Source organism: Platalea leucorodia (assembly GCF_965183815.1).
Source record: "Platalea leucorodia genome assembly, chromosome: 2".
Classification (NCBI taxonomy): Eukaryota; Metazoa; Chordata; class Aves; order Pelecaniformes; family Threskiornithidae; genus Platalea; species Platalea leucorodia.
In genome coordinates, this window is record NC_138824.1 from 70,062,240 (window position 1) to 70,085,245 (window position 23,006).

The 23,006-nt window shown below is 43.0% G+C and overlaps 1 protein-coding gene across 6 annotated transcripts in view; it reads right to left on the reverse strand.

Annotated features, from left to right (window-relative positions):
• Nucleotides 1-16,777, reverse strand: part of LOC309586782 (interleukin-1 receptor type 1-like) — a gene marked incomplete at its 5' end in the record, with an annotated part of 29,146 nt that extends 12,369 nt beyond the window's left edge. For 2 of the 6 annotated variants that reach the window (XR_014227438.1, XM_082304260.1), the window contains 5 exons: nt 4,203-4,268; nt 5,485-5,659; nt 6,724-6,913; nt 9,152-9,383; nt 11,083-11,248. Coding sequence is in view for 5 of the 6 variants with exons in the window: in XM_082304260.1 (XP_082160386.1) it covers nt 4,203-4,268; nt 5,485-5,659; nt 6,724-6,913; nt 9,152-9,383; nt 11,083-11,248 (829 nt within the window). Of the gene's footprint in view, nt 1-4,202; nt 4,269-5,484; nt 5,660-6,723; nt 6,914-9,151; nt 9,384-11,082; nt 11,249-11,658; nt 11,735-12,258; nt 12,529-15,198; nt 15,279-15,691; nt 15,729-15,847; nt 16,026-16,693 lie in introns of those variants that run through there. The other 4 variants (XM_082304263.1, XM_082304261.1, XM_082304262.1 and 1 more) reach the window with 4 other exon arrangements.
• Nucleotides 16,778-23,006: the final 6,229 nt, after the last annotated feature.

Consider the following 23,006-nt stretch of genomic DNA (forward strand, 5'->3'; position numbering starts at 1 on the left):
CAGGGGGAGGACTCCTCACCCTCTTCCCCTGCTCCAGTGTGGGGTCCCTCCCATGGGAGACAGTCCTCCACAAACTTCTCCAACGTGGGTCCTTCCCACAGGCTACCATTCTTCACAAACTGCTCCAGCGTGGGCCCCTTCCATGGGGCGCAGTCCCTCAGGAACAGACTGCTCCAGCGTGGGTCCCCCGCGGGGTCACAAGTCCTGCCAGCAAACCTGCTCCAGCCTGGGCTCCTCATGGGTCCACAGGTCCTGCCAGGACCCTGCTCCAGCACAGGCTTCCCACGGGGTCACAGCCTCCTTCAGGCATCCACCTGCTCTGGCGTGGGGTCCTCCACAGGCTGTAGGTGGAGATCTGCTCCACCGTGGACCTCCATGGGCTGCAGGGGGGCAGCCTGCCTCACCATGGTCTTCACCATGGGCTGCAGGGGAATCTCTGCTCCGGCACCTGGAGCACCTCCTCCTCCTCCTTCTTCACTGACCTTGATGTCTGCAGAGTTGTTCCTCTCACATATTCTCACTCCCCTCTCTGGCTGCAGTTTCTCCTGTGCAGTTTTTTGGGGTTTATTTTGCCTTCTTAAACATGTTATCCCAGAGGTGCTACTACCATCGCTGATGGGCTCAGCCTTGGCCAGCATCAGGTCCATCTTGGAGCCGGCTGGCATTGGCTCTATCGGACATGGGGGAAACTTCTAGCAGCTTCTCACAGAAGCCACCCCTGTAGCCCCCCCCCCACTACCAAAACCTTGCCATACAAACCCAATACAGAATGGCAGTGCCTTTTTTAACAAAACAAAAAAAGAACTTCACCAGCTTCCATTAGAGGGTCCCCCTGTAGTAGGGAATCGTTCGTAGTTGTTCAGTAGCCACAATAAACCCACTCTGTGGCTGAAGGCTTTGTGTCTCCTTTAGTCTCATGTGTGACTGCTTTCCTAATGTCTGTAAGGCAATCAAGGCTGGGTTTGTTCATCTTAGCTGGCCTAAGGCATCCAATAATACATCAGCAACTTAATTAATGCAGTGTCCAAGCCATAACAAATATGGACGAAATGCTATTCTAAAATAAGGAGTCTAAACAAGTGGTCACATAACACATCTTAATATAGGCTGAGAGTCACAGGCAGCCCCTGGACTAATAATTGCTCTATTCTCAGCAAGTACTACCAAGGATTAAGAAAATCCTAAAGGATGTCTTCAGTAAATTAAAGAGCCTTTTAAGGGCCTATGCACTCCTTCTGAGTGGAGGCTGCATTGGTCAGAATTTTTCTGAACTAAATGGGAAGTCATAAGTAATTACCAGTCAGAACTGGGGACGAGATTTACAGGATATTTTAATGGGTGGGAGATGCAGTACAGGGAAGCCCCACCGTAATATTACTTCATTTCTTCCACAGTTACAATAACAAAGGAAAAGGAAAGTTTTCACACATGAAGATTAGCACTATGTGAGGTAAAAAAATGGCTGTGGCAAGTCTCCCTATTTCAGTCTAAGATCTGGTGAACAAATTTCCTCATTAGTGGAAGAGCACAAATAAAGCTTTTCAGGCATGCAACTGTAATGAAGCCAGAGAAGATGTAATTACCAGAAAAGAAGAGGCTGCTGAGCCATTTCTGAATATTTCCAATAGAATTAAATAACCATCTGAAGACTGCAGGACTGTAAGTCTAGAAAATAATACTGTTTGTATCAGATCCTGAATATTCCCACTGTTAAAACAAAGCCTTTTGACTTTGGAGGAACATAATTTCTATTAAAGCTCATTCATTATTCTGGTTAAAATCTACTCATCCTCACCAGAACCTGGCAACTTCAGAATGAGATATCTTTCACAAGTTGTTGAGGTCAAAAAGAAAAGAAAAAAAATCAAACCACCAAAAAACCAAAACAACTGCAACAAAAAAAAACTCCAAACAAACAAAACCACAAAACCCACCAGTATTTCAGTGCCGTTCACTTTAGTTTAATACCATATACTCAAAGTCAGAATTTGGGCCAGAAAAAATGTTTCACATAATGTGAAAAGGAGGATAAAGCCTCACCATGAGAAAAGAACACCTGATATACACAGTATTTACAAGCTCAATGTCAGAAAAAGCAGCAGAAAAAATAGCCATGTTATGCGGGACTACCATCAATGTGATGTACATAAGAATAATCCACAATGCTCTGGCCTCAGCTCCTGTATGGTGCCAGAGCCCCAACACAACCTTTCCTCAGAGCTTCTCTACTGACCTAATTGGTAATAATTCTTCCTCAAAAGATTACAAGACAGCTTAGATCCTGTACTAGGAAATTCTAGTAAATAGCCAATCACACTTCTCCAAAGTCAGTTAATGCCCTTTTTAATCAAATACTTTGTTTGAAACAGTACTTCTTGGTGCAAAACAAGAAAAAAAAATACAGTTCAAGGAGCTCCAAAACTCATTCTTCTGGGCTACATCAGTAGAACACAACTCTGTCTGATATATGGTGCAATCTAAACATGCACAAATTTGCTTAGGAAAAGACTTGCATACCATATACTTGGCCCACAGAATCACAGCATAAATGAGGCTGGGAAGGGACTTTGGGAGGTCTCTAGTCCAATTTCCTGCTCAAAGGAGGGCCAGCTCTGAGGTCTGACCAGGCTGCTCAGAGCTTTACCCAGCCAGGTTCCAAAACCTCCAAGAACAGAGGCTGCACAACTTCTCTGGGGAGCCTGCTGTGCTGCCTGGCTGTCCTCACTGGGAAAAAGTTATTCCTTATATCCAGAATCTCTTGTTTAAGAAATTTCTAAGATAAACAATACCTGGGATATCCATCAACTAGCAGCTCACTGTTTCACAAAAGATCATTATCTGAAACCTTTTAATACTCTAGAACGAGGAATAAAATCCAGGTTGTGGAGAGGGAAGGGAAACAGGAAACATACAAGAGGAGGAAAAACTACTGAACTGGTCAACTGGTAACTACCCTAGCATGTTACATATATGTAACCATATTTCCACAGATATCAAGGATATCACAGAATCATAGAACGGTTTGGGCTGGAAGTGACCTTAAAGATCATCTGGTTCCAAGCCCTCTTCCATGGGCAGAGACACCTTCCACTAGACCAGGTTGCTCAAAGCCCCATCCAGCCTGGCCTTGAATGCTTCCAGGGATGGGGCACCCACAACTTCTCTGGGCAACCCGTTCCCGTGCCTCACCACCCTCATGGTGAAGAATTTCTTCCTTATATCAAATCTAAATCTACCCTCCTTTAGTTAAAGTCATTACCCCTTGTCCTGTCACTATGTGCCCTTGTAAAAAGTCCATCTCCAGCTTTCTTGTAGGCCTCCTTCAGGTACTGGAAGGCTGCTATAAGGTCTCCCCGGAGCCTTCTCTTCTCCAGACTGAACAACCCCAACTCTCTCAGCCTGTCCTCATAGGAGAGGTGCTCCAGCCCTCTGATCATCTTCCTGGCCCTCCTCTGGACTCACTCCAACAGGTCCATGACCTTCTTATGTTGGGGGCCCCAGAGCTGAACGCAATACTCCAGGTGGGGTCTCACAAGAGCAGAGTAGAGGGGGAGAATCACCTCCCTCGACCTGCTGGCCACGATTCTTTTGATGCAGCCCAGGATACCGTTGGCTTTCTGGGCTGCAAGCACACATTGCTGGGTCATGTTAAGCTTCTCATCAACCAGCACCCCCAAGTCCTTCTCCTCAGGGCTGCGCTCAATCCATTCTCTGCCCAGCCTGTATTTGTGCTTGGGATTGCCTCGACCCATGTGCAGGACCTTGTACTTGGCCTTGTTGAACTTCATGAGGTTCGCATGGGCCCACCTCTCCAGCTTGTCAAGGTCCCTCTGGATGGCACCCCTACCCTCCAGCGTGTTGACTGCACCACACAGCTTGCTGTCATCGGCAAACTTGTCTATGTCAAGACATAGACACTGAGAAGTGGTACAAAGGACAGATGGCAATAATAATAAAAAAAAATATGCATCCCACCCAACACTGCTGGTCAAGAGACTCCAATCTTAGGTACACAGTTATTCCCCCGGCAAATTACTTGTGGGAATCATGTTCTATCATCTGTCTTCCAGATATCCTCAATCCATGTGCCTATCTCCCACTCTTGCTGAAGTCAGTGGAACTGTTCACGTGTTATTTCAGAAAGACCAGGAGCTTATTTGTTTTACTGAATGTGAATGACTTCTTAAATAGTAACTACTTACCAAGTTCTACTTCAATTGTATTGTTCTTTGGGTAAATAAACTCTGGTATCATGTGCAGTGGTCCTTCTAACAGAAACAAAGAGAAAAATAAAATCTTCAGGCCAGAAGAGTCCCACAACTTACTTCAACTGATAGTTTTACAATGGTTTTGTTTTATTGTTTGGTACTATTGTAGCTCCATACTTACTATCAGTTTCAAATTTACAACAGAAAATATCTCAAGAGATTTGCTGTACTCCATCCAAATCATTCTATTTTAGCTTCCAAGTTAACAAAAGGCTTTAGCTTACTTTAAAAATACTTGTTAAAAAAAAAAATCTCAAATTTACTAGTAGTTGATATAAAAGTAATACGAAATGAGAAAACAAAAACAACACCAAAAAATGCGATTAACTTTGTCAGAGAGATGCATAAGGAAAAGAAAGATGGATTGTATCAACGACCTCCTAGACCAGGTGAATAGCTATTTAAGTAACAGAGTAAACAAACACACACTTAAACCGGACTGGAATTGTATCATTCTGCACAATACATAGACTCACTGCTAACAACCCACTGTTCTGGTATTACCTATCTGAAGTCAGCATTTTGATTTAATCTAAAAAGATGGACACTCCACCTCCAGCCAACTTTTCCGACAGGACTACTATCGTGTTACTGGTCAGGTCATCAGCAACATTGCCTACAAAGATGCAATCACAACAATCACAGCAATAAATGACAGTACCAGGAGAGTGAGACAGCCAGTTTTGTGTCCTGTCAGATGCACAAAAGCACAACCAAGTGCTAACAGTAAGCCAATCTTTTCCAGAGGAAGATTCAACTTATAGTATTTATGCAGCTTGTCACGTCTCCTTTCCCATCAATTGAGATTCTAGCGAACTGTGTAAGCAAGTTCACCAACAGAGCCACAAGCAGGTGTTTTGCTGTGATGGTCTCAGCAAAAATCCCTCTTTTTTTTTTTAATTTATTTAATTTAATGGTGCATTATTTGTTCTACCGAAAACAACCCCCTCTCCCCCAGTAACCACTGCCTCCTTCTAATTCTCATTCCTAACACTGCATTTCTCATTTCCCTATGACAATTATTCCTCAGAAGCAATGCTCAAGGGTAGCAACATTCATTATTTTATTTTAATTTTAGCATTCAGGAAAAAAATAATTAAAGATTTGCAACTCTAATTCCACGGAGCTGAAAAGTAACATGCCAAGTAGCTTATGTCTGCATACAAACATTTACAGTAGAGCCAAAAAGAGAAGAGAATAACCTCAATGCACTCACCTTTAACCTCTAGACTTATGGTTCGTGAAACATTATATTGTTTTCCCATGTATGTATACACCATACGGCATGTGTAGTTTCCTCTGTCTTGTACAGTTACGTTGTAAATCAAGACAGAATTTTCACCCTCTGCCAAAAGAAGTCGCTTGTCTTCAAGAAATCCAGGCTTACACTCCTAAATATATCAAAAGTACCTCTGATTTAAGGGAACTAATAATCTGGTAATTAAATAAGTTACTGAACTCTACTGATTATGAAAATACTTGCCAAATACTGATCTTTCTGAAAGCCACAATGTGGGTTCTTATCCAAGCGTCACTACACTGTAACATGAAGCCTGATGATGTCTTGTTGCATTTGCACTTTTTTAAAAAAAAAAATCACTGCAGCCAATTCTTTCAGTTTTCAAATGCTGTGTTTTAGTTCACTGCCTGCGTTTAATAGCTTGACAGTTATCTGTTTCAGGTGTAATAAAAGTTATTACACATGTAGCAGAGTTTATGAGAATACATGCCTGCATTCCTACTTCACTGAGATGAATGAGCGCTGCTGTAGCAGTGCCTCGTGCTGTTGGGTGTATTACCGTTTCTGTGGCAATGCAAATACAGTGAAAAACTTCCTTCTCTTCCCTGACCTATAAGCAGTTTAGAATCACTTAATCTCAAAAGAAGATGTATAGGTGCAGCACCAAGGTTATTTTACATGTACAGGCCCATGTAGCTACTTTAATACCAGCATCAGAATTAAGAGTTGAGCTACTTAAGAATTTTACCTTAACACAGACAAAATACATGTTTCTAAGCTTGCATAGACTACAGAGTATTTTGGCAGAATCAGAGCAAGAGGCACACCACGATCAACAGATAGGACAAGCCTAATATTCTGCAAAACTGAAATAATTATGCAAAGCCTTGTATTTAAGGAAACACACAAGTTTTAAAACTTATTATCTACATAAAATAATCAAAGGATAAACTAGATTTTCACAAATCAACAAACCAAAACACATGCTTTTGACTTTGAAAAAACTTGCAATCCAAAAATGGACAATTGTTTCGTTAAAATATGCCTCCCATACCTCCTTACACCTCCCCAATAGCACAGTAAGGCAGATGCCTTACTCAAACTGTAGAGAAAATAAACCTTCCCTTCCAAAAGCTGCTTTTCACAGTTACTTCATAACACATTTTAAATAGAATATTTCCTATCTTGTATATCTGAAATACACGTGCACAATACCTTATACCAGTGTACTTCAGGTTGATTATTGTCTTCATCTTTAAAATGTTCTAGATCAGGGCATATAATCTTTCCAGTATTTGTGCTCACCACTTTTTGTTCAAACTTCATTTTTTCGTTAAAACACAAACCATTATCGTTCTTAAAAACTGTTAAATTTATAGTTTTTTTGTTAGAGTGGTTAAGGCTCCTGTAATGAGAACAGCAGACAAGTCAGGTCATTAACAATAACGTTGTTTCCAGCAAGCCAGCGAGTTTACGGAGAGGGACTGCAGCATCTCCACCAGGCTTGCCTCTAACACCCCTGCTACATCCACCCCTAGCTCTTAAACACCACCCTCAGCTCCTCACCCCCTGTTCCAGACTGAGACAGATGGGAATAAGCTCTGATTTTGTGTTGTGAGCAGAAGTGGAGCCCGCTCTGGAAGCGCCGGAGGGGAAGCCAGGGCTTGTCACAGCTGATACTCTACCAAGCCCACAGCACCAACCCAGCCTTGCTAACACACAGTAGTGCAGGGTAACCCAAAACATATCTGCACTGGAACACCCTCAGTGCCAAACAAACAGGAGAAGATGATGGGTTCATCTCAGCACTCCTTGGAGGGACATATCAAGAAAAACAAGCCGTAACTCTTAGCTGAAGAAAGACAAAGCTTTTGAATAACATATACATCAAGGTGCAATATCAATGTGAAACCACTTCACACTGAGAGCTCGCAAGAACCTGTGGTACGGTAGCTCTGCAGAGGAGAGATGGCACTAGAAACCAGAAGCCTATGCCAGAAGTAAAGGAATACTCTCTATTAATTCATTGCTCAACTCTTCGTTTCTCAATGCTATGCTAAAGGAGAAGTTTCCAGAAGAGTAAACTGCATGTTTTGACAGTCCTGGCTTCAACTTCTATATACAGCACCTTGACAAGTTCTGTAATTAAGGTTTAAGTGACTGATGCACAAAACGTAGCCTACAGTTAACACAACTGAAGTTTAGCAAGTTTTTTGTCCTGCTGACATTATGCAAGCCAGGGATGCGAGGTGCCCACAGGAACACATCTCACGGCTAGAATAACTGGACACATAGCAGGAAAGACTAAATTAAAATTATTTAACTGGGTAGCTTTGAAAGGATTACATTTCTTCTGACTTCCAATTTTAGCTTCATTATTGACTCTGCAGCAGGAAGGTACAAAGTCCTGTGACCCGTGCCTCACTGGAAGTTTTTGCTGATCACTGTTACATTCGCAACCCATAGCCCTTCAGCATAACTGGTGTACTATATGCACACCAGTACACACAACTGCACACTACTAATACAAATTGTAGTGCCCATGGGGGTAGATGCCCCGTCCCTGGAAACATTTAAGGCCAGGCTGGATGGGGCTCTGAGCAACCCGATCTAGTTGAAGATGTCCCTGCTCACTGCAGGGGGGTTGGACTAGATGACCTTTAAAGGTCCCTTCCAACCCAAACTATTCTATGATTCTATGAAATTTTGGGTCACCCGAAAAGCCTGCATTGGCTGTTCTCAATGTGCTGTGGCAAGACCATGAGGAAAAGAACAATTTCTGTGTGCCTCCCCAAAATGAATTTCCTGTTCAGCACACAGTGAATTTCAGCCATTACAAATACAATGTGACCACCTTGTCACATTGTGGCACCCCAAAGTAGTGAAGTCCAGTGCACTAATCTGAGCTGTAGATAGGGCAAGAGCTTTAAAGTACCGAAGAGGTAAAAAAAATCTATTCCTCTTTCCTTCTTCTCTATGCACTCAGATCTTTTGAGCAGTACCGGGGACGCATTACTTTCTCTGTCTCTAAAGCTGTCTAGCACACTGCTTTGCTCTTCACATGCCTTCTTATTTTTGACCAGTAACATTTGGTAACATTTTAAAATAAAACATAAGAATGGTTTTCTGCCTTTTAATTTGTAAATTTTTAAAAGGATTCCCAAAAAGTTGCTAAGCTCTCCAGAAAGTCCAAATGTGGTGATACTGCATAACATGCAGAGTTTGTTCCTCCTAGATCCTTCTTACATTTAATCATGTCCAAGGAAGAAACCAAAATGTTCTTCTGATCTGTCAGTATCACACAGCAATTTCAATATGGGAAAAGCTGAAGACTTTCTCCTGTGACCTTACACTTCATCCAAAACAAACAAACAAAACACAAACAACCCACACAGACCACTGTTAGTATTATCATGCCTTAAGATAAGGAGTCTTCTGTATGAATCACTTTTGCAATGCTACATGTGAAAGGAAAGAAAAAAAAATGCAGCATGCAGAAACAAAAAGCATGGTCAGAACAGTGCTTTTAACTGATCTAAGCTTTCTACCTAAACCAAAAAATTCTGTACACTCAAGTTCCACAAATATATCATCACACTTCTAAGCATTAGCAACCCAGTTGTTTCCCTCCTCCCTTCCTTACCTTACATCACATTCATAAAGTCCAGAATCTTCCAGCGTTGCAGGAATAAACCAAAGCAAGCCCTCTCGCTGATGGATCCTGGCGTCTCTCTCTGTGGTTACTGGTGTAGCACTACCATTTTTATACCACGTGAGATTGTAATCAGAGTGAAGCACTGGCAATGTAATTATTGGGCAGCTAATAGCTGTAGGCTCTCCAACAAGCACAAAGTAATCACAAATAACACATTTTTCTATTAAAAAAAAAAAAAACACAACTCATCAATGCTTTTAATCTGTATACTTTTATGTTTTAGAAGTATTAATATCCATTCTGAGTTACACAGAATTAGAAAATAAACTTTCTGTAACAATTTACTATTAAAACACTGCAAGGCTACCATTTTTTGTTTGTTTAGCACCTCCTGGTTGAGGATCTAAAACACACGTTTTACAAAGCTTAAGCCACAACTTCCCTCTATTAAGGCAGTCAGCAACAAGCACGTGTAAATCCAATAGCCTCAGTGCAAACCAGGGTGTAAGAAGATACATGGGATTCACCAGACAACACAAGCTTCACAACTCACCTGTCATGTCCTTGTTATCTGAGCATGTTAGTACTTTTGTAGAATTACCAGATTCTTAATGTAGCTACTATCTATGAAAAGCATGGCGCAAACAGTAGCAGTGCAGAGCTCCTCACCATACTCTGGCCATTATGACTGTGGGGCCAAAAACAAATTAGGAAAAAAAAAAAAAAGGGGGGGGGGGCAGGGTAGGGGGGAAGGTGGAGATAGTTTTTGACCTGAAGCACAAGACAGTATGGAATGAGATCCAGACAAAGAAGTCTGTGAACCAACATATCATACTGCAAAGGAAATTTGGAGAGGCGCAGTATCTAGATTAAGAAGTCTTGACTATCATGTATTATTTCCTTAGTACATTTGCAATTTCTGTCATCTTTATCCAGAAGGCCCTTTAAATCATGAACATTATTCTGAACATCACATAAAAGGCAACCATAAACAGAATTTTTATAATTATGGCTGCGTAACAAGTTGACAAGACATAATCATGCAGTCTAGCAAGCAGTTTTTTAAATACCAGCCAAAAAAATACCAGAGAAAGAAGGACAGATACTGCAAGAAGTCATCAAGAACCCAAATCTGCAAGCAAAAACTACTTGGAGAATACCAGTTCAGCAGAAACAGAGCAGGCCATTTGGCTATACAGCTTCCAAACTTTTGCTTACATGTGCAACACTGAATTCCTATGAAACTGCAAAACATCTGACTGAACTGATTTTACAAATCTTGCTGAATGACTGTATAAATACAAAGCTAATGTATTCAATTTCAAGATAAAAAAGTCTTCAGCAATCTTTCCAGTCCCAGGACCTTCTTATCACCTAACGTAAAGATTTCCAAGTAGGTCCCTATGGAGCTTAAACTAATTCGGAGACATTAATATTGGACTGCTTATGCCAAGAGCAGCAAGACAAGCATCATTAATTGATGTAGTCCTAAACTTCACTGAAAAATTAGATCTACCATTAAAAATACTACTAATTAATTGCAAAGGAAACTGAGCCCTACTGCTTTCAGGACTAGAGCTACAGCACATCTCTTAAAGAATGCATTCAACAGCTAACTCTAAGTCAAGAAAGCCACTCTTTGGACTTTCTTCATAGCAATCGGGGAGAGGCTAATCAAAGCCTCAGTACCCTAAATTTATGTGGCTAAATTTAAAAATATTTATGTCAATTTGTACATTCCATCCCCAGTGCAAGTTCAATCCAAGAAGAGTCATTCGGCATCTTCGATACACTGAAGCAAAAACAAACCCCAAATCCACTCTTTGCTCTCAGCAACTCTTTTCTACTAAATACACACAACTCATCGCTTACAGGTTTTCTTTTTTAAAATGGTAATTTCAGCAACGTATTTAACTTACCAGCACTGAAGAGAGGTATCAGTAGAATGAGACAAACAATGAGCAAAAACGCAGATGTCATCTTTTGCTGCAAAGAAGAATTTTTTTCCATTAGTGTGGTAAGAGTGTTCAAGCTGTACTGTCCTCTGCACCCTGCATTACTCCTTAAAAAAATCAAGAGAAGCATTAGTCATCTTGGGGAGGGAAAAAATGGGTTTGGTGATTTAGCCCCAGCCTTTGAAGATTCCAGCTACAGCAACTGTTGGCCTCCACAGAAGGCTGCTCAGTTTTAAGCTTTCTACTGGAATTTTTCCAAATTTCTACTGGAATAACTCTTGCATAAAGTGTAATTTTCTTTTGCCAGCATAGTTAAGCCAAAAAAAAAAAAACAACCCAACCCTCTAGCACAGACAAATTATGCTAGCGTACAGTGATATAAGCATATACACTGCGTAGTTTAGAAACTAAGCTTGATTAAGCTACTCCTCTTTCCCCATGTTTACGAGAGACACAATCACAGAGATGTGTGAGGTTTCATTCTTTGAACTGTTCTTGTACAGTTGAGGCAGCACTACTTTTAAGAGCAGGTGAACTCACAGCTCTTTGCAGGACAAGCACGCTGCAACTCCAGTGTGATCTGGCACTTAAACTGGCGTCTAAAGTCAAACGTGTCGAAACCGCAGCTAACGTGGATTACTGTGGTCAGACACAAAACAAAGTGTTCAAGAATTGTAGTTTCACTTCACACCTCAGGTCTTCTTTGCAGCCTCCTCCATCAAAGACATGACTGAACAGACACCCACTGCCCTCACTGCCCACAAGCGGCTTCCATGAAACCTCTAGATCTTAACCAAGTCCGGCTCCCCTCTCAGATGTGCCTGCTTTTTCTTGGCAAGATGTCACCAGAGCCCTTCCCAAGCCTTCTACTGTCAGCCACCTGGCAAACACTTAACCCCTTTCCCTTCTGACAGCTCCTTGTAGGTTAAGGTCTGTATTTAGCTGTCTTGCCTTTCCTCCATTCCTGACTTATTTTGCATGCTGCTCTCTCTCACTCTAAAGCAATCTGGTTTCCCACATAGCAGTCCATTACAAAACATTCATTGCACAGGTCCTAGTTAATATTTGTCTTCTGCTCAGCTAAAAATGGCTGGAAGAAGAGATGATATTCCCTGAAAAACACACATGGCCTTGACTTACTTTTATATCCAATGTAGCTCACTTTAGTGGTAAATAATCCACACCAGCTCCTTCTTTTGAAACATTTTATACGCAGAAGTGTTGGGGTAGTAGGGAGGGACACACAGAGCAGAGTTCAACACTTTAATGTAACAGCCTCCAAGTACGTACTTCTTTTGGACAGTTTATCTGACAAAGTATTCATATCACAGTCCTTATTTAGTTGCCTTGTATGTGGTTTTCCTGTAACTTGCCAATGAGCTGATCATCATTCTTGGAGTTTCAGTTTACCTGTAAAGAGCGGAGAAGGGGAGGGGAGCAGGGGAAAAAAGGATTTTACAAAATACACCACTTGAACAGCAGCATACACATACAAAACCAAATTTTCTACAGACATCCTAAATGTAAAAGCAAGAGCATCCCTCTGCCTACGCTAGAGATGACTTAAGAGAGCAACAACAAAACTTGCAGTAAAGATTGACCAAGAATTCTAGCAAAGACCTTTGGAAAATGAAGTTTCTGTAAAAAAACAAGAAAACATCACACAGGCATCAAGCAACCCACAAATCTAGACCTAAGTAGCCACTTCGTAAGACAGCTCTAACCACTAAAAGGAAACAAAGAATACTTAAATTTAGGGCAAGATAAGAATAACTAAGCAATCCAACAGGTTAAGCTTTATATTTTGCACTCATTACTGGTCTCCAGTACCAAGGGTGCATGTCTTTCTAATATTGCATGCTAAAGCCCAACTTTAAAAAAGTTCTATTCTTTCAAAATTCACACACACACACACACACAACCCCTTCAAATATTGCAGCGGTAAAGCTTAAAAACTCTGGAAAGAAGGGAAGAAGCCTCTAGCTTTTGTAGTTGCAATACCTCACAGTATATGGACCATTTCTATTCTGGTCAGTACAGTTTCAAGTGACTACACAAGGTTTTTACACTTTTTCTTAAGCAGAATATACAGAAAAACACTACCCAAAATCCACAAATGTGAAACAGCAAACTTTGTTTATAAAGCAGATGTTTGGTCACATACCTAACAACTTCAGCCTCGTAGTGCCTTCTATCCCAGTCTCAGCAATATGAAATGACTCTATGATACAACCACAGAAGCTCAAAAATCTCGCTTATGTAGAGAGAATGGCAATTTCACTGACAAAAAAATTTCACTGATGAAAAGTTCACTGCCTACATGCTTAGTTTGGAAAACTGTTTCAGCTCAAAGCTTGCTGGGCTTAAAGGAAAAATGTACGTGAAGTCTTTTAAGAAATAAGGAAAAAAACCACCACCAACAACAAACAAACAAAACCCCACACCACCAACCAATCATGTTTGTGGTTCAAGCTACTAAAAAAGAAAAGGTTTGGTTTCCAAGTTACTTTCCTAATATTTACCTTCCCATAATTAAAATACAACTTACTACGGCTCCTTCAAATTTCTAAAATTACCATCTTGAAAACAGAACTAGAAAACATGTGGACCTAATTTAAGATACTGACTTTTTGTTCTTTGCAGGATGTCTGTCTTCACAGAACTTGCCCTTTTACTTGCCTTGGCACACTGCCAACTTTAAATGCCATTAAGAACAGGTTTAGAGACATATTGGGTCCCTAAGTCTGCATGCAGTGGAATTAGCAAACTTGTCCTTCAGGAAGCTGTGCAAAACACATAGCTGTACCTTTGTTTTCCAAATTTTCTATCTCCAATTCTTAAAAGATTTTACTTGTAAATAACTTACAAATACATGGACATGACAGATCCTTGCAAAGGCCAACACAATGAGAAAATGCTCAAGACAGCAGCACAGAAAGCATCTCAGCCCCTCAGCTGTGTATCAGTATGTCGCTGTTAATTTAAGCAGCTTTCAGTATTGATCACTGTCTATGGGGGACTCATTACAGCAAGGGCAACCAACAGATTCTTCGCCTTTGAGCCACACAGAAGAACACAGAAATTGTGGTTCAAAGGCAACTCATTATAATCTCTGAAAACAACATAATAGCATAGAGGTGTGAAGTGCCCCAATTTAGTGGCACACCTATACGAAAGAACTGCATTAACCTTCTAAGTAAAACTTCAATACAGTTTAATTGAAATGGGGGCAGAAGGGTGTGGAGAACCAAACCCATGTATCGCCACTTGCTCCAAAGTACGACCAAAGATTCAACCCCCCCCAACAATTCATTCATACAGCTCACACCTTGTTCCTTGTTGTTAAGCTGCCTACCGGGGTTAAACCTTGATAGCAAAGCAAGATAAAATTTCTAACAGACTATACCTTGTTTCCAGTCTACCACTCTTCTGAGGTCCCAACTTTCCCATCTAACATGCTCAATATATAAACAAAATGCAGCTGATCATTTTACAGGGGCATGCATGAATGCTGAGTCACACAAAATGATGCACAAGCACCCTCTAGAAGGGGATCTGGTTATCTGCTGTGGTATTCTGACACTGAAGTGATGACCACAAACTTTAGTCCTTAAATGCCGCCTTTCCAGACAATCCTGCAACTTGCAGGCCTACAGAAAAGTCATACCTTTAAGGAAAACCCATTATCCAAGACATTCTGTTGAAGCTATATCAAAATGAAGTCACAGAAATCAAAGAATATTCACAAAGAAGCCTGCAATAGTTAAACCTTTATAAGTTAAATTCCAGTTCAACTTTGAGACAAAGCATTAACCGCTCTAAATCTGAATCTGAACAAGTGTTTGCTACAGGTACTGCCTCAACTTTCACCAAAGCACAGAAGGAGGGCAAAAAGAAAAAAAAAAAAAAAAAAAGATATCTGTAGATCTACACAACTGGCCACCATCGGTTGACTGTAGTACAGTGAAGAGCTACCTATCCACCCACTTCTACCTCATGTCAAACTGGAGGCAATGAGAGCATGCAAACCACCTTGCAAGGAGCAATCTTATCAGTATTCAAATCAATTGAAAACAGTACCTCCTTTCAGCATCAAGTGGAAGGAGTTCATTTCGCAGTCAGCACTTTGAAGACTTTTCTGTCATTTCAACTCCCAATACCTGTCAATATAAAGTAATATGGACTTTAATGTGGAATATTTCTTACTCAAGTCCAAAGTAAGTTATTACTTTTCCACTAACATTTTCAAAGCACAGTTAAGAGCCATTTAAAAGGTCCAGAAGGGCTCATGCAGATAAAACTGTATGTATCAAAACCACAGTGACGCGAAGTATTAAAAAATTAATGTATTACTCTTGGGGAGGTGGGGAGGAAATCAGTAATATTGTTTACAAAAAAAAAAAAAGTAATGGGTATTTCTCATTTAAGGTTTAATTTAAAAATATCTGGATTAAGGATTCTGCGTTATAAAACAATTTTTGTGCAAGAGTTTTATGCCAATTTCTCAGCTTTTACAGCACTCCACTTTTGCAATCTATATGAAAGGCGAGCGTGTTCGTTTAGTAACTCCAACCTGGTTTTTTGAGAATCCAAGCACACAGAAACGGTCCAAGTCAAACAAGCACGCAGCTGCTAAATTTACGAAGAAGAAAAGCAAAACACATCCCGCATTTTGCTCGAGCCCCTGATGAAAACTCTCCAAATTTAACAGCTGCTGCTGGAAACAAACCTGAACCTGGATTCAGCCGAGTTCATGGGCAGCCCACTCCTACCAAGCTGCGGCTCCGCAGGCTGCCGCCCAGCACCGCCTTGGCTGCGCCCAGCGCGGGTCCGGGGCCGTCAGGGCAGCTCCTCGCTAGGTCCGATGCTGGTATTTCGGCAGGCACCTCTTTCACCCAAGCCTTGCTCTTGTCGTCACATGAAGAGTTAAAAAAAGAGCCCCTGTTTGATCACGGTTGTGCAATAAATAGTTTCTGTAGTGTTTCACCGGGTCAAGATGATTTATGCCAAGCTTTATCCCGCTTCCTGTTACAAGTACTTTAAAAAAACGTGCTAGCGTCTGGCGCTCCTACAGGCTTCATTTTTATACCGTACTTCCTACCTGGGTTTGTATAACGCGAAACACAACGAGAAAGAAGACACAAATGCAAAATAAAAAATGACTTCCAAGGAAGCTCTTCGGTGCCATAAAAGCTAGAAAACCAGCAGCCACACGCAGGGGTAGCGGGACTGTGCAAACACACCGCGCATCAAAACAAACGGCCTCAAACACGCGTCCGAAATCACCAGAAACCCGGGGTCTGCTTCCTTGCAAACCGCCAGCGCTGCAGCCCGCCCGCCGAGCAGCCGAGCCCCGCCCGCGCCGCAACCCGCCGACCCCCGGCCGGCCCGGGGGCGCCACCGCCCGCTCCCCACGCCGCCGAACAGGAGGCAACCGGGCCACGGCGCGGCGGGAGACACGCGGGGAAGGAAGAGCCCAGCCGCCCCCCGGCCCCCGCCGCAGCCGGGCACCCCGCCGCCGCCGCCCTCCCCGTCACGCCGGCGGCGCGGGAAGCCGCCCGCCGCCCGCCCTCACCTCCGGCCGCTCTCGGGACCCCGCCGGCCGCCCCGGCCCGCGCCACATAGCGAGCGGGCACAGGCCCCGCCTCGCCCGGCGAGCCACGGCCGCGGCCGGCGCCTCGCCCCTCCCAGCGGCCGCCGCCGGCACCGCCCGGGGGCCGGCCCGCTGCCCGCCGCCGGGGCTGCGCTGGGGGCTGGCCTGGGGCGCGGGCTGGGCCTGAGCCGCCCTGGCGGCGGTGGGGGCCCGGGCGGCCGCGTCAGGGTGGGCTGAGCGGCTGTGGGGGGCCCGGCGAGCCGGCCAGCCCCACCGACCCCGCGGGCGTGCGGGCGCCTGGCGCAGGCGAGCTGGCCCTCGTGGTGGCCTCCTTTGGGGCATCTCCCCGCCGTTTGAGCTAACCCCGGCCTCTCGGGCACCAGCCCGCCTCCTCGAGCCGCCGCGCCTGGGCGTAGCTCCCCGTCAGGCTGTGATCCTGGGGCGGCCGAGCCGACTCCAGCGCTGTGTGGACGCCGGTTTTCCCTCAGGCTGCCCTTCATGGCAAGCCCTGACCCGGCTGATCTTGCGGAGCGTGAGGGCCCTGCGGCCCGCTCAGCTTTGCCGCGGTGAGGGGCTAAGGCCCATTTGGCAGTTCGGTGGGAGCAGAGACGTTTCGTCTCTTCAAATAACGGGATCCTACCCCTGCACCGCGGTGCGTCCGGGACACGGAGCACATAACTGCGTGTGCCCTGGGGACCTGTGTGGCACAAGTGAAACCAGTCCTTGGCGAATCCGGCACCCCACTCATGACGTGAATACAGGGACCCTCACTTCTCTCTGGTATTTACCAGAACAGACGTGTGAGTGCCTGGTGCCACCATTCCCATGTTCCATCACCTGAAGTTGCTCAGTGTCTCTATTTGGAGCAGAGCTTTGTTTGCTTTCCATCATGTAAGTGTTAGTTTTTATCTGGTTCAGTCAGCTGTCCCTTCCGCTCTGCCAGGGTATCACTCTTCCAGTTGAATCAGTAGTTTCTTCCTTCGGGGTTTGGGTAGTAATTCTATCTAGTTCTCATTGTTTAGTTTGATGGTGAAATCAAACATGTTCAAACATAGAAATGCAAATTTTTCCAGACAGGGAGAAGTTTCTCTGGAATTGTTTCCTTGTCCATAGTTTTCAGTTCAGTGTCTTCTCCTTGAATTTGCCTTCACCTACTTCATTTTGGTTCCCATAAGCTTACTTTTAGTCACTCCTCAGAGACATGACTGTAGGGTACTCAGAGTGATTTCTTATCCCCATCTCTGCTTTTATTCCAGATCCACATGCATTAGCTTTATTTACATTCCAGTTGAAGTAAATGTACATTTTAATATGAATTATAAAAATGGAATGTAAGAAGCTTCACCCTGGGGTTTGAACAACTCCCAAACCAATGTGAAGGGACTGTCAACTTGTTAAGGCTTTGGAAAAATGTGGGAAGGCATGTTTTAACTTTCTAAACAATGGAGGAGATCCTCTGTTCCAGACTCACGGAACCATTACTGTTTTCCAAGTGGGAAGCTTAGGCTTTTTTGGGTAGAAGGGCTAGTTTGCTTCCCTCTTGGTTTCATTAACAGTAATTAGAGGAAAGAAAGGATTCTCATGCTGGGCTTCTTCCGTGTTGGCAGTATCAGGATGAAGAGCTGGATTGCTCCATGGAGCTCTCAGAGAGGAAAGCTGTGAAATGTTTACCAGCTTATCCGATGATATAAAGGGGGAGAGGCCCCTTTATGAGCTGGATGGGTACATTTCTATTCCTGTTGCTGTGTGTGCCTTTGCAAACTCTCATGTCTATTTTAGTGGTGCTAAATGCTTTAATCTGCTTTTGCCTTCACTGTTTTTGAGTCAAGGGTGGTGTTAAGGTGACTGGCTAAAGTAGGGGAACTTTATAGGTCATAGCAATCTTAAGAACAAAGATATTTGAGTGCTCTAAGTGTTTATCTGCCCGATACTTTGTTCCACAATATCCAAAGGATAACAGCAATGCTTCCAATTGAGCTGCACAAAGTTTGAAAGTTGGTGACACAAGGGAGTTCAGAGAATGAAGTGTCTCCCAGTAGCTAGCAATGACCAGCAAAGCTCTCCACCATGTAGCAAGACCATAGGGAGCATGCCAGAAACCCAGCAGTCTCAAGAAAGAGTAACACTTACATATTGGATGTACATAATACTTGCTAAGTGTTGAGGATAAAATGGTCATTTGTAGAATCTGGCACACATCACTATTTCCATAATTCTGATATCCCATATCTGTAATGACCACGCTTTTAAAGTAAAAACCCAAAGCACTCTCTGGCACGCATTTTAGAGAAACTAATCACCCTGAACCAAAAGTACACTTCCAAAAGAACGCGCGTAAGTGTCAGCACTGCCAAATCGTGATTCAATAGCAAAGTATGCATTTTTCTCAGAGCAGAGGATGTTTCCTAGAGTTTCCTAAGAGTGTTGTGGATGAACTGATCATGAAACATCTAGTAAGACTCCAGTTAGAGAGGAGTAATTCTGCGAATTTCTGTTCTTGTTCCACTGTAGAGCCGTTTTCCCAAGTGAGTTTTACAACCCAACCTGTTACCTCAATTACACAGTCAACTGTGTGAGTGTACCTAGGCGCCGAGTTCACACATAATTGGGAAAAGCCTGTCATTCCTTCCAGCTGCAGGCCTCTGAGGCACTGCCAATGCCAGATTGCTGCTAGCGAGACCACATTGTTCAGAAATCAGTCAGCACCAAGAAGCCAGACAGAGGTTTGTGCCCTTCAGTATCCTGGAGTAACTGGCCAGAGTGAACTTCAGAGCAACACAGTAAATTGTTCCCGTTGGCCCTGAAAGGTACAGCTGCTGGCACATCAGTCACTGATATTGAAAGTGATGACTATGTCACACTAGTAAACTCCAAGGCAGTCTGGTAATTCCACTGAAGTTCTCCACAGGGCTCTTTGGACTTGTAGTTTAATATCAATTAACATGGAAAGCAAGCAAGAAATAAAAATAAATGCCAAAGAGCCTATTTATACTGAGTTAAATCTTGCTACAGCTTGCTGCAGCACCAAAAGCTATAGATCTTTGAAAACACAAACCAGTTCTGAGTCTCCTACGGTGTGAACACACCTGTTTTAGCACAACAACAGAGCTTGTGCCCACCAAGATCCTCATTCCAGAAATCTTAAATCTGGGGGTGGTTGATTTTCTGGTCAGCCAAGTCCAAAGTCCAAATCAAAACTGAGTAGCTGTATACGCTACTAGATCCGTTTCCTTAATGCCCTCGTATACAAAGCTCTCCCTTCTTGGAGAGGACGAGGCAGCAAGAGAAACATAAGGACGCAGACATCACATTGCACTCATAATAGTGCTTTTAGTGTTACTCCTTCAAAGGCATGTCAGACCTATTTTGTACACATGGCAGTAACCTGAAACGTGTTTTCATGTATTGAGGCTTGTTCGGTCACGCTGTCCGGCATTTCCACATAATAGAGAGAGAGTTTGTATTTGATCAGGTATATCCATATGCACTTAAAGCAAATTTATACTGGTTAGAGCAACTGATCTCAAATTGACATTTTAAGTAAGTGAAAAACCTGAACATACCAGTTGTCTCAAAAGACAGCTTTTGCAATTGGAACCTCATTTAAAATAAACACAGATGTTTAATTTTTCTTTTTAAAAAGGATCAAAGGTCTTTCATCAGTTCTACATGCTTCCATGTGCAACTGCAGGTTAAGTAGAGGAGGGCTCTGCAGTTATGTGACTGCCACTGCAACACTTAACCGGGCATGGATGCTAGGAGCACCTGTCCATCCAGAATCACTGTGGATTTCTTTTACAGGATACTTCTCTTTTCTGTGACTCTTTTCCATGCCTCCTGAGAGCAATGCTGACAGTTGCTGGGGATTTTTCCTTTTTCCCTTGAGCACACAGAAGCTCTATAGCCTTCTTCATTTCCAGTGTGACTAAGCAGGTCCAAACCTCTGCTTTTTTGGCTTTACCACATTACTACTTAAGTAAATCAGCCGTGCTTGTATTACCAACATTACCTGAATAGTTCTGGTTTGAACTGAAGCAGTTCTCAAGGCAGATCCCGGAATGGCTTCAAGGTATTGTTGGTCTCCTTAGGACTTCCTTGAGGTGGAGACCGTATGTTGGCACTGACAATACTCATCAGAGCCAAGGCAAGTGACGGCTTCACTAGCCAGTAGTTGAGTCATTGAAATGAAAATCAAGTTTCACAACTTGATATCTCTGCCTGACACACAGCCACCTCAAGATCTTATCCGGTTTTGTGGGTTAGAGCTCTTGGAGTCAGCAGAAGTGCAACTGAAATGGCTGTAAGTAATTTGCAGTGAGGTCTGTAAGATGGATGCAGCGGTTTATCCCTCATATATATCTAACGTGAGTTTAAAATGTCCTCGTCTGTAATGACTACGATCTGTCCGCTGTTATCACGGAGCAGCTCCCTAACTTCTACTTTTGCAATTTGCACTCAGAAATTATTCTTAAAAGTTGTACTATAAAGGGCAGCATGCTGAAAAGGAACCTGGAACTGTGAGCAAAGGAATTCTAGATTTAGCCTTCTCACCCAGCCAGAAAGGGACAGCACACAATAAAATCTGGACAAACTGTACAGTGGCTGCATGTCTACAATCAGATTATCCAGTGCCTTGCTAGAATACCACTAAAATTACATGATCAAAAGCAACAAGTAAGCTGAAGTAACAAAGTGGCCTGAGGAAACCCATACAAGAATATTCTTCTTTAAATTGCTAGGAGGGCACAAAAAGGATTAGTTGCCTTAGAAGCACATAGAAATGACTGTACTGCTGCTTTCTCCTACCACCTGTAAAAGCTCAGAACAGCATGAGACATAGGAAACAAAATACAGAGCTACTTTTGCCTGAGCTATGGCATTCCTTGCAGCAAAAAAGCAACAAAATCGAAGTAGCAGATGTGTGGAAGATAACGCTCAGGATAAAATAAGATTATTAATTATCTACAGCAATTGATTTCCCATGACTGGAGCATGAACCCTTTGCCTTTGGAGAGTAATTTACTGTCATAGGGCTGAGCTCTGACTGGCTGAACATGAATCACTGTGCTGAGTGCTGCCGCAAATGCTTCCAGAGACTAGGCAGAATACTTTGATTAATATTTTGCCAAGCCGTTGATTTTTTGTCTGCTGTATGCATGTTTAGGGGTCCTGTGCAGCATTGTCACTGAGTTCTTGCAGAAGTTTTGATTTTCCAGTTTTCTCGCCTTGTTTTTGCCAAAATGTCATAACAAATAAGTAGTATTGCCATTGTTAGTAGTTTTTAATTGATTAGTCATCAGAAGCTCTGTGCACAAACTGAACAGGGAACTGATGCTAGCCTATTTGCAAGGAAGTCTTAGGAAAAGCCCAAGTAATCTGGAGTGGTGAACATAGCTGGAATTACAACATGCTCCCTCACTCAAAAATTTTATACTCTCAGGCTGCCTGGGGAAAATGGCTCATAAGGTATGCTTATTATTAGATTTTTATTTCTCTATTAATAATACCTATCCACTATTCTTTTGTACTCATCGTAAAGTCCAAAATACAGTTCTTGACACAGCGATTTTTCTTTGCAACCGCTGTGTGCCCACCGTACCGTAAACCTAGGCTGCAAAGAGGAGCCAAAGGCAAAGAGGAAGGACAATAGGAAGAGTCAGATTAGAAATAAGAAGTAGAAACTGGATTTCAGTCATCTAATTAGCAGTACACATGGAGGGAAATGAACAAAAACACTTTACATAGAAGACTACTATGGCCATAGCTTTTGCTCAGTGCTGGCATAGTAGCTCTAATTAAGATTGACCCACCTTAAAAATGGAGAGATTTAAAGCCTATGAGGTAGGTTTTCATTGCCGTTCCCGCATATAAACAAAAGCTTACCTATGACAGAGCCCTGCCTGTGGCATCCCTGTCATTCATTGTAGCACACTGATCAGGACACACCTGTTTTCTCAGTAGGCTTTTAGTCATCAGCAGCATTCATAACACATAACACTACCCAGATGGTTTTGCTTCTTTCCTTGCCCTTCCACATGTTCTTCAAACACAAACATTAGCTCAGACTTTGTAAGAGTAACCTTGCAATTCTCTCTTGTCTTACCCCAAGGAGACCAACTCATTACAGCACAACAGCTTCTCCTAAATCCTATTCTTGCCTTACAGCCCTCAGCAGAAACTAAAACAGTCTCCAGCTTTCTTGCTGCCAAGGTGTCAGAGTGTCCCCCTGCCACACTCCTCTTCTTAGATTTTCCCTCTTCCCATTCCCCAGCCATACATGTCACATTCATCCTTA